Below are 18,460 nucleotides of genomic sequence, written 5' to 3'. Positions count from 1 at the left end.
GGAGCTGTCCATATCTCCCATAGGTGGATCTCGAACACGAGATGATGAAAGAGAACAATAGGTTACTATCGTAACCCCGGTTCTCTGAAACATCGAGTGGAAAGATCCACCAAGCTTGCCCCGCTTGCTGCACGAGAAGCGAATATGCTCACTGAGGTAAGATAGCGCGTACGAGTGTTTTATGCACTTGGTAAGGGGCGGGTCCCTTACCGAGCATTGGACACGCGCTTCTGTCTGTCAGGCCAGACTTGGTGCAATTGGATGCTTCTGCAGAGGTCAGGTGCGGATGCCCTTCCCATAGGTGGATCTCTCCACTCGATGTTTCAGAGAACTGGGGTTACGATAGTAACCTATTGTTCTGCAGCGCTAGCATTTATGCTACAGATGTACGATTATCAAAAGAGTATAATGTACCATATTTTGAACACCTGCTACTCTGCTAACGTTTGTTAAGCAAGCTTTAATATCATGTAATGTAGGAACTTTGACTTATTTATTGTTATTATTTAATAAAAGTTAATGTTTATCACTTATTTTGTACATCTTCCTGGGTGGTGACTTGTTTGTGTGACGTCACGCACCTGCATCTCGGAGATTCAAATTTCCAGACAACTTTCCAAGTTGGAAATACAACTTCAAGAGGCATAACATTGTACTTTTCTGTAACTAGTAGGAAGTTGGAGAATCCGATTTTCCAAGGTGAATGGAACGCATAAATGGTCGCAACTTGCTGTAGGTAGCGGAAAGGGTGCAATTACCTAAACGTGATGCTAAATTGGCAAAACAACTGTAATTAATGGTGAATGTTGCAACTAGTGAAATTTCTGTGAAAACAACACTTTAAATGTGAGAACAAGTGTTACCGGCATCGCCTCCACACTGGGAATATGTACATTATTTGAGACATAAGCGTTGAACTGAGTTTGGCTAAAGTGCCTAATCAAGCCAAAAACAGAAAAATTAAGAGTTCGTGGCATATTTGCCACAAAAAAATAATTTTCACAAATGAAAGGTCTTTGTGGCAAACTTACTGCAAAATGTCCATTGTTGCCAAAGGTTTGATGGAGGTTCACCACTACTGGCAAAGAGCTGCGAATATCTTGTAAATATTTGCAGCGAATCAAAAGCTCATTTTGCATGTGAAAAAAATCAAGCAGCAAATTTACAGCTAGTTTAGATTTTTTGTAAGGGACATTGTGTGCTTTTGAAACGTAATTTACATAAACTGAAAAATGTGAATTAATTTGTGTAAAAAAAAAGTTTAGTGTCTCATTTGAGACAGCACTACACTTTGAAAATGCATACACTAGATGGCAGAGTGCATAGTATAAGTTTATAGAGTATATTGTAGTGTATAGTTCGTCATTTGTGACACATCTCTGCATTTACTTTGTAGTGACGCAATACTTTGAATAACCACAGGATGGTAGCAGATCGCTTGTGTTGCCTGAGAGTGCTGCGTCATGCCAAGCAAGTTAGATCGTGCTCTCCATGCATGGTGCTTCAGGTATGTTTATTTGACACACTTGAAGAAATATCCCTTAGGAACACATTTCTAAAAGTTGTTTTTACTTAATCGTTTACTTAAAATAAGCACGAGGATTGTAATTTTCACATTACATTAAATAATCTTGATGTTGGCCTCAGATAAGTCAATGTCAGTAGGTCAGATTTTTAGCTTGTAATAACAACCCTACAGCAAAAATCCTTTTAATGGATGCTAAAGCTAAATGTGCCTAATCTGAATAGTTCAGTCTTGCCTGGGGTGGTATTCCATTTCTCAAAGATCAATGATGATTGACATGCTGGCAGTATCGATTAACTTCTACCTACAGTATGTCTGCCCAGGCTGTGATGTACATTATGATGCATATTCAAACATGTCTTTTGTTTATTTGATGCTGGTAAAATTTTCAGTGTAGCTTACCCTACTGTTCATAAAATGCAGTGGAGATCAATTAACTTACAGTTGACCTACTCTTTTTTAATTAAAATTAAACAAGAATTCAGGCTGCACACAAGTCCAACTTGTTTATGGAACTGAGTACACTAATGCCAGCTAAAATAGTGGTATAAAAATTGCTGCATTTGGCAGGTGGGAGACATATGTTGTCTAGTTTTCACTCTTGCCATTATAAACGCAAATGTAAGAACATATTTGTAATACACTAATAAAGTAATCACACAAAAGCATGCAAAAGTTTTACAACAAGCAAAGCATGCTGAGAACTGGAAATCCCCTGCCCCATTTCAGCAGTGCATTGATGCAGCAAATATTATTCACATAGTCCCACCACAATTGGATTAAGTGAGCATACTGTAGATTAATTATACACAATGAAATTAAGTTGAGACAAAATGTTAAAGAATTGTGTAGCATTAGCTCATTTTAAATAATTGAATTGAGCAAGTAGTAAAAACCATGTTAAGTAAACACTCAACATCAATCCATTTTAACATTTAATAGCAATGTGATCATTTAACTTTTTGTTGTCTGGGTTGAAAATTACCTGAACTTTATGCAATATAATTATGTTCTCATCTCAAACATAAATTAAGTTGATTTCAAGTGTACTGGTTTAGTATTTTCAATAGAGCTGCTTTACTTATTTTCAGTGCGTAATTAGATTACAGTATCTAATTACTTCACAATCAGATTACAACCCACACTGCTCTTGAAAATATTTCCCCCAAAAAACATAATGTTCCTATTAGGCTTGATGTTCTTCATACAAATATATATTTTTATTTTGGGCTGAAATATGACCAGGATATGTTTTCAGGAGACTCACCTAAACATATCCCTTTCATTAGAGTGAGAGGCCATATTCATCCTTGTAAATGATTTGGATGGTGAATCCAATTTGTCATCAAGCCTTTACGGCTTAAAACTGCTGTTTACCATTCTTAACAATGAGATTCAATTGTGTGCATGTGTGCATGAGTGCTTTCCTCATCTCTGTTTGCTGTGTTTCCTTCCCTGTTGCTCATGACAGTCACAAGGTCTTCCTTTGGCCAGCCCTCCTGCTCAGCTCTGCTGTAGCATTCATTTATTTCTGTTTTTCATGACAAACGTCCACTTTTAATAATTCATGGTCTGTCTTTGGTCTTGTATTCTCACTTATGAGGCAAAAACCAGCAGCAATTGCAACCACAGTCTTCAGGACTCAAAATCTGTTAGACACACCAAAACTCCTTATCTCTCTCATTTTGATTCATTCATCCGAGTTGAATTTTACAACATCATGAGCATGTGACTACACCCATGTCATCTGCCTTATGTTATGTCCAAAATTTCATCAGCAATTAGGCTGCAGGAAAGCTTACCCGATTATCTCATTAACACCTACAATCGTGAGGGGCTGTGCATGTGATTCGTGCCCAGCAAAGCAAGTGTTAAACACTCTGAATACTGAATATTTCCACCATTCTCAGAGGGCATTTTATTCACATTTTGATGTCTCTAATTACCTTTGAACAAGGCAATGCAATTTAACTTAAGATTGTACTCCTTTTATACACTTTTTGGCAACTTTACTTTACCATTTACACTCCACTCTCTCAGATCGTTTTCTGACTCTCTTCAGACCTAAGTAATAATAAAAAAATATTTTGCACATTTAATTATGTTGATTGCCAGTTGTGCAATACACCACTGCAAGCATTGATTTTCTAGAGTTGCCGGAGTGGACTACCTTGACTGAGAAGACTTCCAGTTTCAGGTACTTCCTAGAATGTAAAAGTCATACACCAAATTGATGTGGATAAATTGGAGTGATAACACTCAAATACTTGAAAACATAGTGCCTAAATAATTAGTGCATGAAATATGTGTGGTAATGTTAGTAGGATCCAACTTTAGCGAACAACATTGCCAGCAAATAATATCAGGGCTTATATTTTTCTGTATGCAAGGTGTTAAAATTATTTAAAGTTAAAATGTGTAATATCTGCACACTTTTTTTGTATCTGTATTGTCACCAAACAGAATCAAGAATATAATCACTGTTTTTAAACAAATTCCTGAAAACTCCCCTGTCTTGCATGGGATGTATAAACAAGTCCCTCCCCAACTCATGCCATTGGTTGAGCCAATGGTCACTGTGTCAGAATGCTTTAATAGCACCACAGAGCCACAGTTTTACACTTTTATGTGACATCAACCTACAACTGACATAATTATAGTTCTCTATGCATATTAAGATGGGATACAAGAAACAATTATAACACTTTAATTGTTTTGAAAATAATGTCACTTTGCCAAAAGGCTTAGTTTTCCTAAAATAGGCTTAATTTTCTTTTGCTAAATTCATTTTATTTTTTGGAGAAATATGACCCAAAATCTGAATTTTTAAATTCCCAATATTAATCTTGATGCTTGAAATCTTTAAGAGTTTTTGTTAGGGCTCGGTAAAAATATAGATTTTCTCGACCTTCATTTAAAATGCATTTGCATAATATTGAAAATGGTCATTATAACTGAAATGTATCCAAATCTGAAATCTGTATTATTACCCAACCAGTTTTTTTAATTGTAAAATATAAGCAAAACACAAACTATTTGATGGTGTCAAACTCAAGCAATTATGCAACCTAGTCTCATAGAATGAACATTACTATAATTATAATTTTGCATGGTGAATTCTAAGTTTCGCTGCAGTTTCTTGGTGAAATGAACACTAGAGGCACTACAACAACTGAGATTTGTATTCACTTTCAGGGCTGGCCGTGACATACGTGTAATGATCAGGTCCACCCATGTTGCATATGCATGCTCTCCTGAGTGAGTGTACGATAGAAGCCATTGAACTGTGGAGAATTTCAAAATAAAGTTATCAAAGTTTCTTAAACTTATGACTTGTTTATTTACATTGCATGTGTCCGCGCCTGTGCGGGGGCCCCCCCAGGCACGTCGGGACCCTAGGCCAGTGTTTCCCAACCTTTTTTCTGCCACGGCACACTTTTTACGAATAAAAATTATGCGGCACACCAATATCCCGCATAGGCTAACCATCGTCAATATTTTGCCTTTTCAGTAACTTTTTCAAGAATGTTTTCTGTCTTAGCGTGTTTACTTGTAATGTTTAAAATTCGCCTATGCAAAATTTTCTAAAATTTGACCTTCTCATCGTCCGTCATATTAACGGACAGTGTCATAAAAATTGCGTCATAATCTATTATTACCCGTCATTTTAATTTTTATATTTTAATGATAATAAGACATTTAATAGCTTTTATTTTCATTCACATTTTAATTTTTAATCATTAATTTACAGGATGAGTATATAGCAGATTATCCATTTATTTATTTATGAAGAGAACAGATGAACAACAGAGACACCACACGAAGCAGATTAATGTTTTTTCCCCCGCAGTGACAGCGGAGGCAACTAAAACACAACATATGAACAACGCAATATTACAAAAAAACAAATACGATTAAAATATTAACAAAGCACATAAAAAATTAACTGAACAGAACTCAGTCGACAATTAAAATCTTCCTCCTGCTCCACATCGATGGGTGTTCACATGTGCGTAATCAAATGCATCAAGGGAGACTGATGAGGAGGCAATTGTCATTAGATTTTGTGTCTTTGCCTCGGACAGACGACTTCTCGTGGCAGTTTTAATTTGGTTCTGGAGGCTTAACCCCACGTCAAGCACCGCTTTGCCCTCCACATGACAAGATTTGCAGAAAGCGTCACAGAGGTGCTATTTTACGAGTTTGCCAAGTAAAAAGTGGAATGTGTGCACAATAAACATTGAAAACAGGTTTTTGGAAAAGAGAAAAAAGCTTGCAGTTGCTTTGATAGCAGAAAGTAATAAAAGGACTTGTTTAGGTTTAAGCGTTTTCTTGGTGATTTTAAATTAGTTCAATAACTGGGGTCTTTGATATTCGTAAACGATAAGGTAATTGTGGCAGGGCGGAGGGCTAATTAAGCCTCCGAGAGGGATAAAGGCCGATTGCGGGCGGTGGTGCGAGAGAGAGAGGACATGTTCGTCATGTGTGTTTGTAACTTTAATTTAAGTTTATAATTAAAATATTATTTATATTGACAAGCCAGTTCTCGCCTCCTTTCCATTGAACAGCGTTACAGTAATATTTAATTAAATGAAATTATGAGACATTCAATGTCTCCACAAATTTGGACAGTTTTTAAATATTTCTTGTTGCTTAGTACTCTCAAAGACATTACTGGTGAAGCAAAAACATGTGTGAAAAACACTTTGGTGTAAAGTCACTTCATAGACTTCAATGTATTCTGCAGCGCTGATGCGAGTCACGAGAAAGACCCTTAATGCCTATAAATATCAGTCACTTTTGCATATTAATCATTGCTCTTCACTATCACAAAAGTGACCGATTATGGTTTCAAAATGGTGAATTTCTCCGAAAGGTGAGGAGTTTGGATCTGCCCTAGGCGCCCACTGTTTTGCCTATAGGATGGGCCAGCCCTGTTCACTTTAACAAATCACGACTACAAAGGCTGATTATGACTTTATAAACACAAATTGTTTTTGCTCTGGTGTGTCTACCCTGCGCCGAGAACCCCACTCATGATCGGGTTTTGCAACTATTTCCCATCAACTAGGAATTCCCATAAAGCGTGGGTCATAAGTTTATGTTGATTAAGTCCCTGCCCTTTGTACACACCGCCCGGCGTTACTACTGATTGGATAGTTTAGTGAGGTCCTCGGATTGGCCCCGCTGGGGCTCCCTGCAGACCTTGGCGGAGCACTGAGAAGATGTTCAAACTTGACGATCTAGAGGAAGTAAAAGTCGTAACAAGGTTTTTTATTAACCTAAAAAAAATTCTGATTACCACACCATTTCACTCGATGTTGGTACCCCCCCCCCCACCCATGTCATGAAGCATGTCATTTTGGTTTGCAAAAATGTTGCCATCGTGTAATGTTCATGACACCAGGCTGCAATTATGTGTAACTTCTATCACTAAGAAAAGTTAAGCCTCACCCCAACACAAGAAAACAAACCTGCAGCACAAACAGCATTTGCATAATTCCATTTATTCACTATTATTGTTCTTTTATTCGTAATTATTTGTTTCTTTGTTTTTTCATTGTCTCACAAAGTATACCTCACATAGTATTTACAAATACAGCGGACAACGTCCACTTAAAATGACACCAGAATAGAAAGATTTGCTCGTTTCTCCCCCTCCCCACCCACTCTTTTTTTCTTTTGCAGAATTGTTTTGAAGAGTAAATCCTCTTTTAATATTTTTGTGCTGCGTTTAGGTTGCGCTGGACGTAAATGACATTTTCCGCTCATAAAACTCTTTTCAATAAATACCTCTCTGGAAACAAATGTACAATCGTACACAGTGTTTGACTTTGATATATTTTTTGGAGCATGTTAGTAAAACAAATAAAAATATGAAAGCAAATCAAACTATAATTTATCAAAATCCCAAAATAACAAAATCATGCATATTTTAATGTTTCAATATATACATGTATATACTTATTGTCTATAAAAAAAACAAAAAAGTAACATTATTAATGGGCCTTTTTTTATTTACAATTATATTGGCACTGTTTATTCTTTGTTGATTCTGGAATGATCGTAATGAAACACTTAACGCTCACTTCAGTGTGACACTCTCATGGAAAGAAGGACTCTTGCTCTAAAAACTCCTATTTTAGACAAAAAGAAAACATAACAAAAAGCAACAAGAAAATAGATTGCTTCCTTGGGGTCAGACAGCCAAATATAAACAACAGTGTGAACTTTTGTAAAAAGCCATTTGACTCCAACTTTACACAGAGGCAGTTTTCACCTTTGTAACAGAACCAAATGACATCAGTTAATTTTTTTCTCTCAGACTCAGACCCAGGATACTTGTAACCTCATATATACTTGCATGTTTTCATATACACTCTATATATCCTCTCCAAAGCAGCATATCTTGATTCAGGCAAATCAAAGACCCTAAAAAGAAAGAGAAAACTAATTGATGGTATGGAATTCCTGCTGTTTCTCAGGGAAGAGAGGAATGGAGAGATGTTTCCAGTGATTCCATGTCACAAAGGTGCTTGACAGCTGATCCCAAAGTCTGTTGTGTGTGAACAAACATAACAATGTGTGTGTGTCTACATACTCATATGTCCAGTGCAAACACATTTATCCCAACCTTGTAAAATCTACCTTGACCTTTAAAGGCAATTCACCCAAAAATGAAAGTTCTGTCATCATTTACTCATCCTCTATTCATTACAAATCTGTATGACTTTCTTTTTTCCCTGGAACACAAAAGGAATTTTCATATTTGGGTGAACTATTCCTTTAAGTTTTGACATTGATAAATCTAGCAGGATGGCAGCATGTAGCCCTTTCCTCTTGTCCTCATCTCAGTTTACTGTTTCGACAAGTGATTGTGAGGGAACCCAGATAGCTCGACAGGCTGGCCTTGTCTTTCACAATGGTTTTTTTTGTTTACCATGCATGCCGCCCCTCTCACCCTATCCCCTTGTCCTAGCACAACCCAATGTACTTGAGATTGTTTTGGATGATCACGTCCGTCACCGCATCGAACACAAACTGGATGTTGCTGGTGTCAGTGGCACAAGTGAAGTGCGAGTAGATTTCCTTGGTCTCCTTGTTGCGGTTGAGGTCCTCAAACTGTCGCTGCACGTAGACGGCCGCCTCTTCGTAGGTGTTCTGGCCTTTGTAGTCGGCAAAACAGACCGTCAACGGAATACGTTTGATCTTCTCGGCCAGCAGGTCCTTCTTGTTGAGAAAGAGGATGAGTGAGGTATTGGTGAACCAGTTGTTGTTGCAGATTGAGTCAAACAAACGAAGGCTTTCGGCCATGCGACTCTGTTAGAGAATATGTGAGAAACAGAAAGAGAGAAGAAATTATTATTTGATGCACTAACAAAGGTGGTCTTTCTTGCATGGGCAGACCTTTGACTATAGCTGTATTCTGGGCAAAATCAACTCACTATGCAATCGTACGCATGATAAAACTTTGAATTGGGAGTCAAAGAAATCACATAGAGGGATTTTAGAGGGACAAGGAAGAGCCGTCTAACATCTAAAGACATAAATCCAGCATGATCTCAGGTAAATTATGTGACTGTGAGGACGTTTTTAGAAAAATTACATTACATGGGTTATTTAACGTATCTAAAACATGAAATGTCACTGTGTAGAGCTAAGAGAGAGTTACATTTTCTCCCAAGCAGATGAGGTTGTAATTTATGCGCTACTAGTGGCACCAAACTAAATTATGTTTTCAAACAACTTTTGCCAACACCCCTAAGACTCATCACACCCTTTTGCACTCTCTGATTCACTATGAACAGATAGGCCATACTAAATAAAAGGTGATAAATGTTTAAATTCATGATAAACAAGACCACTATGACATATACACACCAGACAGAAAGCGTGGCAGAGGAATCGTATGACAACATTGCCAGATTGAACAGCAGCTGGGTGTGTGGGGGATCCATCACATGAGGTAGGATGGTTTTTCTGGTAACTAGCGAGCGTAACATTACATATTCTGTGTATCTTACAAATTTATCTGGAACTCGACAGAAATTAGCTAACTTGTGTGGCAATACCTTGATTGTATCTTACCTGTCTAGAAGCAAATCAGCACATTTGTAAATGTGATGCCAAAGTTCACTCTGGTTTTACCCTGTTCTCTGTCTCTGTGTCTTTAAGCAAGTTTTCGAATTTTGGCAAAGCTAAAAAAAAATTCCTCTGTATGCGTCTGCCATGGATGTTCATATTCCCCTGGCTGAACAAGTAGTCATACCCCAAACTCACGCTATAGTTTTAGCTAGAAAGGGATCGTTGGAGCTGAGCGGGCCCCTCAAATATAAACATCAGAGTTTTGATACTGTCTGGGAGTCTCAGTGTTTATACTTTTGGTGGAGGTAAACACACAAATTGGTAACTTATAGTTGTCAATGAACAATAAACTTAGAACGTATTTTGATATAAAAAAATTACATAATTCACCTTTAAGTTAAATGCTCTATCGAGTTTTAAATCAACAAAGCCATCCTCCATTGTGAAAAACACAATTTTCTGAAGCAACCACATAATTTTGTGGTGCTTATATGACACTTTTGATTCACGAGTCAACCTAGGTCCTTTACATCGCAAATGCAATGCTCTATTAGTTGAGTTACCATGCAATTTGTTCGCATTTGAATAAACTTCTAAATGTAATTAGTTATGTAATGCAAACAATAAAGTGTATCACCGTACAAGTCATAGCGCCTCTAGTGTTCATTTCACCTGGAAACTGCAACAATATGTGAAAAACAAGCCACATAAAAATAATTTTGAAAAATGTAGGTATAGGAATGGGATTGTATGAGACCAGGTTGAGTTTACTTGCTACTACAGTGCATCCGGAAATTATTCACAGCGCTTCACCTTTTTCAACATTGTTACATGTTACAGCAGTATTCCATAATGGATTAAAATTCATTATTTTACTCAAAATTCTACAAACAATACCCCATAATGACAATGTAACGTATTCAATGGAAAGGAGGAGGCGAGAACCGGCTTGTCAATATAAATAAGATTTAAATTATAAACTTAAACAAAAGTCACAAACACACGACGGACATGTCAGTAAACGATCTCTCTCTCTCGCACCACCACCCGCAATCGGCCTTTATCCCTCTCCGAGGCTTAATTAGCCTGATAAGGGACCGGGTGTGTATGATCACGACCCGGCCCCGCACTCTGCCCTGCCACAGACAACTTGAAAGTCATTTGTTTGAAATCTTTGCAAATTTATTACAAATAAAAAACAAATGTACACATGTACATATGTATTCACAGCCTTTGCTCCATACTTTGTTGAAGCACCTTTGGCACCAATTACAGCCTCAAGACTATTTGTGTATGATGCTACAAGGTTGGCACACCTATTTTTGTGCAGTTTCTTCCATTCTTCTTTGCATGACCTCTCAAGCTCCATCAGGTTGGATGGGGAGTGTTGGTGCACAGCCATTTTCAGATCTCTCCAGAGATGTTCAATCAGGTCAAGTCTGGGCTCTGGCTGGGCCACTCAAGGACATTCACAGAGTTGTCCCATAGCCACTCCTTTGTTATCTTGGCTGTGTGCTTGGGGTCGTTGTCCTGTTGGAAGATGAACCTTCGCCCCAGTCTGAGGTCCAGAGCTCTCTGGAGCAGGTTTTAATCAAGGATGTCTCTACAAATGTACATTGCTGCATTCATTTTTCCCTCGATCCTGACTAGTCTCCCAGTTCCTGTCGCTGAAAAACATCCCCACAGCATGATGCTGCCACCAGCATTATTCACTGTAGGGATGGTATTGGCCAGGTGATGAGTGGTGCCTGGCTTCCTCCAGACATGAGACTTGCCATTCAGGCCAAAGAGATCAATCTTTGTTTCATCAGACCAGAGAATTTTGTTTCTCATGGTCTGAGAGTCCTTCAGGTGCCTTTTGGCAAACTCCAGGCGGGCTGTCATGTGCCTTTTACTGAGGAGTGGCTTCCTTCTTGGCCTGATTTACTGAGGAGTGGCTTCATTCAGGCCTGATTGGTGGAGTGCTGCAGAGATGGTTGTTCTTCTGGAAGGTTCCCCTCTCTCCACAGAGAAATGCTGGAGCTCTGTCAGAGTGACCTTCGGGTTCTGTGCTCATTGGGACCTTCAATGCTGCAGAAATTTTTCTGTACCCTTCCCCAGATCTGTGCCTCGATACAATCCTGTCTCGGAGGTCTAAAGACAATTCCTTGGACTTCATGGCTCAGTTTGTGCTCTGACATGCACTGTTAACTGTGGGACCTAATATAGACAAGTATGTGCCTTTCCAAATACTGTCCAATCAACTGAATTTACCACAGGTGGACTCCAATCAATTTGTAGAAACATCTCAAGGATTATCAGTGGAAACAGGATGCACCTGAGCTCAATTTTGAGTGTCTTGGCAAAGGTTGTGAATACTTATGTACATGTGATTTTTTTGTTTTTTTATTTTTAATAAATTTGCAAAGATTTCAAACAAACTTCTTTCAAGTTATCATTATGGGGTATTGTTTGTAAAATTTTGAGGAAAATAATGAATATAACTCATTTTGGAATAAGGCTGTAACATAACAAAATGTCGAAAAAGTGAAGCGCTGTGAATACTTTCCAGATGCACTGTAAGTGCCTCAAACAAAATATGATTATTTTAAACAAAGAAATTCCAGTGACTTTTAGTCTCAAAAGCACTCATATTGTAAATCCATTGCCAAGCAGACAGAATAAAGAAACCTATGTGCCCTTACTCTCCGAAGTCATGTAAAATATCCAAATAGATAAGAGCTTGCAAAATCGAGAGAGCAATTTCCAGTTCTGCATACAATATGCATCAGACGTTCAATGAACGGATTGTGGGTGGTCCGTGTGTATGTCGAGACTGTAACAAAACGATCTGGCTCATTCGAGGGGAAATCCAATGGAGTTGATGAAATCTGTGGCCCTTTAACCTTGAATAGAGTAAAATGGGAAACACATTAAGTTCACAGAGACACACTAGATCTAGACGATGGGCTGAATGTCAATGGAGATGACCCAGTGTGAAGACAGCACATTACTACAGCAGTGCTATTCATTGTTGTGGCAATAGAGGACAAATGTCTTAAGTAACACAAAAGAGCTATGCTTTAAATCCTTACCCGTAACACACACACACACACACACACACACACACACACACGCACACACACACACAAAATAGACTCATAACCTGCTCACAAAGACAAGCATCACTATTACTTTTGCTCCTATTTGTATTTAGGGGTCTGAACAATCTGGTGGTCACAAAACGGGCAGGGGAAAAAAAAACATAGACTTGCACTGGTGGAAGGACCCAAGCAATTACTAAGGACCAGAGAACATCAGAGAGACTTGGGGATGGACTTTGTTGACTTGGGCAAGTAAGCAACCACCTAGAACACTCTAGTAACCACCCAGTAATGCCCTAGAAACCATACTAAACACTCTAATAACCACAGAGAAAAATTTATATTCTGAAAAGTTTATGGCTCAATTAAACTATAACATTGTCATTGCTGGTCACATTTGATCATTTGAAAGGTGATGGATATCCTGTTATTCCTTGATTTGGATTATTTGATGACCAGAGAACTGACTTTCTGTTAATATTAAGTATGGATCAATCATTAGTAAATTTTTAGTTAACTAAAACATGTACTTTATATCTGTTATATGATATTATCTCAAAGATAAGCTTCCAAATGTGTATGTATTAAATGTAGTTTTCCAAATAAATCCTAAAATTATTAAGTGAAAGTAAATGACGATAATGCAACAAGTCAGAATAGAACAAACAAGCAAAAGCAGCTCACTTTATCATTTCAATTTCAACAAGCATCATATGGCCAACTGAGGTTATTAACCTCTATTTCTTTGGACTGGCCCAATCTAATTCAATTAGTCACCTGCCCATGTACAATTACCTTGCTGTGTTTGCCAGGGTAATACCCATAAAACAAAGACAAAGAGGACAGGATGTAAATAACACCCGTGAAATGTGCAGAACCCTTTTGTTGGCAACATCAGCTGTAACATTTATGATACAGTCTCCCAATACATTTTAATCCTGAAAATGTACAAAGGGTGAGTTCACCCAAAAATGGAAAGATTTTATAGCGTTACTATTCAGTTACTAGTGTGTTCTGGGTGGTTTCTTTTAGAGACGGAGTTGCCTACTCTCAACTTTTTTGAATGGTTTGGTCCATTTATTCTTATTTATAGTCTCACAGATTTTTCTCCTCTGTAGTATTGATGTGAGTACAACCTTGAACTTCCCATACCCTTTTTAGTGTACACTTAGGTCAAAAAACATGAACAAAATATAACAGACTACATTTTTATATTTTTAAGTGAAAAAATGTGAATGGTTTTTTCCATGGAAAACTCACCACCACAATGCTAGGATGTTGTGGGTGTTTGCCTGGCAGTTGCTATGTGGTTGCTTAGGTGTTCTAAGTGATTTCATTTTTGCATGCTGTTATTTAGTTGCTAGGGTGTTGTGGGTGGTTGTTAGGGTGCTGCTAAGGTGTTCAATATGGTTTTTAACGCATAGTTATGATGTTGCTAGACTCAGTGTTGTGGGTAGTTGCAAGGGTGGTGCTATATGGTTGCTAAAGTGTTCTTAGTTGATTTTAGTAAATCTTTAAATGGTTGACAGGGTGTTGCTATGTGGTTGATGAAGTGTTTTGGGAGGCATTTTGTGCAATGCAGTTGCAGTTGCTGTTGCTTCTGGCAAACATTTGCAGCGAATCGCAAGCTCATTTGCATGTGAAAATAATATATTTATTTTCAATAATTTGTGGCATGTTTGCGGCAAGTTTGTCAGAACTCTTAGATTTTTTGTATGGTAGTCCACTCAGAGGCCATTTTGGGAATGCTACCGGGCAGCAATTTTCTATGGAAACAAGCAGTATAAAATTACAGCTCCTATCTACTTGAATGGGGAAAGTCTGAAATCTCCAAAACGGTTGGTCAAGATTACAATCAAATAAAATATTTCAAATCACAACAATGGTTTTATAAATTGTGCTTCTTTAGCTCAGATCATGCTATCAAACTCTATTCATCAGGCTGGTCCAGCTATTTCGCGTGTGCTGTCTGTATCTAAAAGGTGATTGACTCTTTAACCTGTAAGGCTGGATTTCCTTTTTTACATCCACCATATTGCATGTTCCAATTTCTCCCATTAATTTTAATACAAATGCTCCGTCTCAGGCTAAATGGTCTCTGAAAAAGTTACTTGCTTTAGTAAGTTATATAAAATATAAAATATGTAAATATGCAGAGTTTGAATAAGTACAGTGAAAAGTTGATTGGATTGATTATCCTTAATGTTTATAGCATTTACTGTAAGTGGATTTTGGGGTGTGTGTGTGTGTATAGACCCTTCCTGCCCACCTCATAGAGCATGAGCTGCAATGGCTGAAGGCACGTGGTTGGGACAAGCAGCTTGTGACCAAGGGAGGAATCTGATCTGAAGACTGGGCCGCTGTTTGAAAGGTTACACAAAACATCATCACGCTTTAAGCAAATCACAAGATCTTCTTCAAGAGAGGGAGTGAAATGGAGAGAGCTGGCAAAAATGTGCAAAGTACTAAAAACTATGGAATGTGGAAATTAGTCCACGTCTTTCACTAACTGAACCATTTTGGTCATCTTCTTCCCAGGTCTCTTCTCAGCTGTGTTTCCTAAATGGTGACCAGTTTTACAAAGTTGAATGTGTTCTTGGATCAACATCCTTGTCTAAGATTTTAGGGTTAGGGTGTGGCCACAAAAGACTTTGCACTCTATTCACTTTCATTCATACACAGTTAATGTGGGAGAGCGGAAATGCCAGTACATGCTGTGTACCAAAGTTTGGTAAATTCCGACCTGTGAATTTATATATAGAAAATATGTTTTACCACTACAGAATCTAGACAGAGTGCTATGGAAGCTTTGGTATTGAGCTGTGGAGCTTGTGTGGGATATATGCGTTCGAGTCCCACTCGTGTCATGATCCCATACCACACCCCTCTCTTTTTCCTCTTTGATTTCATGTCCTCACTCAACTGTCTGTCAATAAAAAGAACCAAAAGCCTTTGTTTACACCAAAGTAAAATCATTAGAGAATTTAATGCCAGAAACATATTTGATACAAGTATGTGTATGCAGTTAAACATGCTAAATGTGTGTTTATGTGGCGGGAACAAACTTCAGTACTTAAAGTGGATAGAGTTTCCTTCAAAAGTTTGTGTCATAAAACCAGATGTTGTATTATTCTGGTAAGTTGCTAAAATGTATTGAATTGAATTGACTTGCTCATCAAGATTCTCTTCAAACTTTTTCATCACCATGACATCAGTTGATATGAAAGTGAAATCTCAATGTCAAAGTGAACAGTTCACACTATTCTCTGCTATTGCTCCACTTGTGTCAACGTTCAGAATGCAATGCGAATGAAATACTTGCATGGAGTTGTGAATTGCGTTCTGACACATTTTGGAACGCAACAACGCACAAAATTAAGCTTGCTTAGGTAGATGCTTCTGCATTCAAGTACTTGTGTAGGGAAGTTTCCACCTTGAACATCACCTCTTGGCTCAATATAAAAGTCAAAGGTGGTTTGCAATGCTGTGAGAAATTAAGTAGATGGTATGTTCTTACATTTTATTTGTTTCTAATTTAAGGCATAGAGCATGATATTATATCCTGTTGTCACTGTTGTGTCATATTTGCGACAAATTCCAATTGCAAGTGATCATCCCAATGCCCTACTCACTCCGAAGGACAAAGCTCTTGATGTGAGCACTCTAAAGGGAGCAAGGAATTGCTCTAGGAATGTACTGTACACTTCGCTTACAGCCTTATGGAAAGGGGAAAAAAAACATTTTCTTTCTTTCATTTGAAACAAGCCTTCAAGACTCGTCCCCTTCCCACAGTGCCCTTCAAGGACATTTAAAAAAAAATACAAAATTCAGTTGTTGTGGGTGTCCAAGTAATTTTGCATTCTCAAAGTCTTGTGTTGGTTGAGGTTGGCACTTCAACATTTTTATCAGCCAATCATTTTCTCTCGATTCTAGGGATAATTGTTATTGATAGGGTTAGGGACATTCGTTGATAGAAATGTATTTCCAGGTCTAACAAAAGATGTTAATCCAGGTACACATCCTACTGTGGCAAAGCCACAGTTGGCGTTGCAGAATATGTGCTGTTTTATAGGCTGTTGTGCTAAACACTGTGCAGGAAGTGACATATTAGATATCTTGTAGGTTGAGTAAACTTCCTTGATATTCTAACGTCAGATACTTGTTATTTTGTCATCAAATGTTAGCAATATAGAAATTCTAAGAGAAACTGTATAATCTTTGATGTCTTGGAAAAGCAGATAAATGTCTGGCTGGCTGTTGAATGTGAGCGGCTGGGATTTGCAATTATCCTGAGTGTGTACTCGTGTTTGAGAGGTGCCTCCTGCAGAAAGCGTTCGGCCTTGAATAGTGCTTTCCAAAATCAGGTTACACCATTAACTAAACCTCCCTGCAGATCTCAGGGTGTCCATTAATCGGACAGCCCAGGAGGCTGGGTGGAAGTGCTTTGTTGAGGCTCAGGGTGTTTCCGACCAAGATTTTCTCAGAGTCAAAAGTCAGAGAAATGGAAGGAGAGAAGAGAGAAATAAAGAGAGAAGAAGTTTATCCAGAGGGAGGGGGTACCCCCACAGGTACACAAAGCACAGCGTGATGCCTTCCCTCTCTGTGTGCACTCCAGACACAAGCCTTCATTAGGCTTAAATATTAATAAGAAGGTTCAACAATTTATTAATGCTTTATTTCCTGTAAATAAGGATTGTTGGATTGAAATGTCTCGCTCCAGAAAATCCATTTCATTGTAGCTCAGTGGATATTGCTCTTGTCTAGTATCCTAATAGCCTCGGCAGCAATAAGGGAGAGCTATAAAGTACATTTACACTGTACCTGCTCGAAATTGCTACGATTTATACCTCACAATCGTCTCTACTCTTTCCCCTGCCCCCTCCCACCCTGTTCCATTTCCTTTTGTTGAAGATAAGAACATTACACAAAGATTGGTTGTATTATTAACTTAAAGGAGCACTCCTTGTTGTCAGCTCTTTTTATACAATTATTGTACAAATTACTAGAGTTTTTCATAAAAACAACGTTTGTCAGTTTTAGGAAAAAAAAAATCAAAAGCATAGATCTGCTTCTCAAGCTATTGTTTGTATCATTTCTGGATAATTAAACCCTTAGTGAGTGAGTGTGTTATATATTACACTTTTCTTCTTTCTTCTTTATTTATTCTGTTTAAAAACATTATGTATTCAGAATCCATGTAAGATGAGCAGTGTAAATTGGACAGTTTTTTATTTGTTAAAAATGTCATATTTAAGTTGACAATAATATTTAAAAAAAAAATCACAAAAAACATATATCCAACTGTAACAGACAAAACTTTAACCAAATATTTTTAAAAAATTGTAAACTACTCACAATTATTTAAAAATCAATCAAAAATATTAACAATAATACATTTCATTTGTAAGATTAAACAGCATGAGCCAGAGCTCCTGAAATAATAGCATACAATGAATATACTGAAGTATTAGTTACTTTTTAGAAGTTTCTGTTCTGAATTGCTCATGTTTAGACAGTTTCGGAAATTAGTTCAAGTTCACCTGTTCATTAGCTTTATTTTCTGTGCAGGTTGTAAAATTAAGTTTATGTTGTGGATAAAGCTTATTAATGTCACATACAGGTATATAGGACTAAGCTGAAACAAGCCGCTGTGTTGTGCAGAATGGGCCATAATACGGCCAAAAATGCCGAAGGGGGCAGCGATCCCTAACCAAACTGAGGTTAACTGAGTCCACCCCTGGTTATAAACATAACTATAACTAGATTA

At 37.8% G+C, this 18,460-nt stretch overlaps 1 protein-coding gene and 1 long non-coding RNA gene across 5 annotated transcripts in view; one reads left to right on the top strand and one right to left on the bottom strand.

The window, feature by feature from the left end:
- Positions 1-18,460, top strand: part of LOC127636701 (uncharacterized) — an 82,386-nt gene that overhangs the window by 5,765 nt on the left and 58,161 nt on the right. The window contains exon 2 of the long non-coding RNA XR_007969631.1: positions 1,397-1,507. This is a non-coding gene — a long non-coding RNA (uncharacterized LOC127636701). The remainder of the gene's footprint in view (positions 1-1,396; positions 1,508-18,460) is intronic.
- Positions 6,892-18,460, bottom strand: part of gnaz (guanine nucleotide binding protein (G protein), alpha z polypeptide) — a 64,675-nt gene continuing 53,106 nt past the window's right edge. For all 4 annotated transcript variants that reach the window (XM_052117360.1, XM_052117361.1, XM_052117362.1 and 1 more), the window contains exon 3: positions 6,892-8,845. In XM_052117360.1, the coding sequence (XP_051973320.1) occupies positions 8,501-8,845 (345 nt within the window). In that variant the 3' untranslated portion in view covers positions 6,892-8,500. The remainder of the gene's footprint in view (positions 8,846-18,460) is intronic.

The sequence above is a fragment of the Xyrauchen texanus genome, chromosome 44 (genome assembly GCF_025860055.1).
Source record: "Xyrauchen texanus isolate HMW12.3.18 chromosome 44, RBS_HiC_50CHRs, whole genome shotgun sequence".
Classification (NCBI taxonomy): Eukaryota; Metazoa; Chordata; class Actinopteri; order Cypriniformes; family Catostomidae; genus Xyrauchen; species Xyrauchen texanus.
The sequence above is the reverse complement of the archived record's forward strand: the minus strand, read 5'-3'. Positions and strand labels throughout refer to the sequence as shown.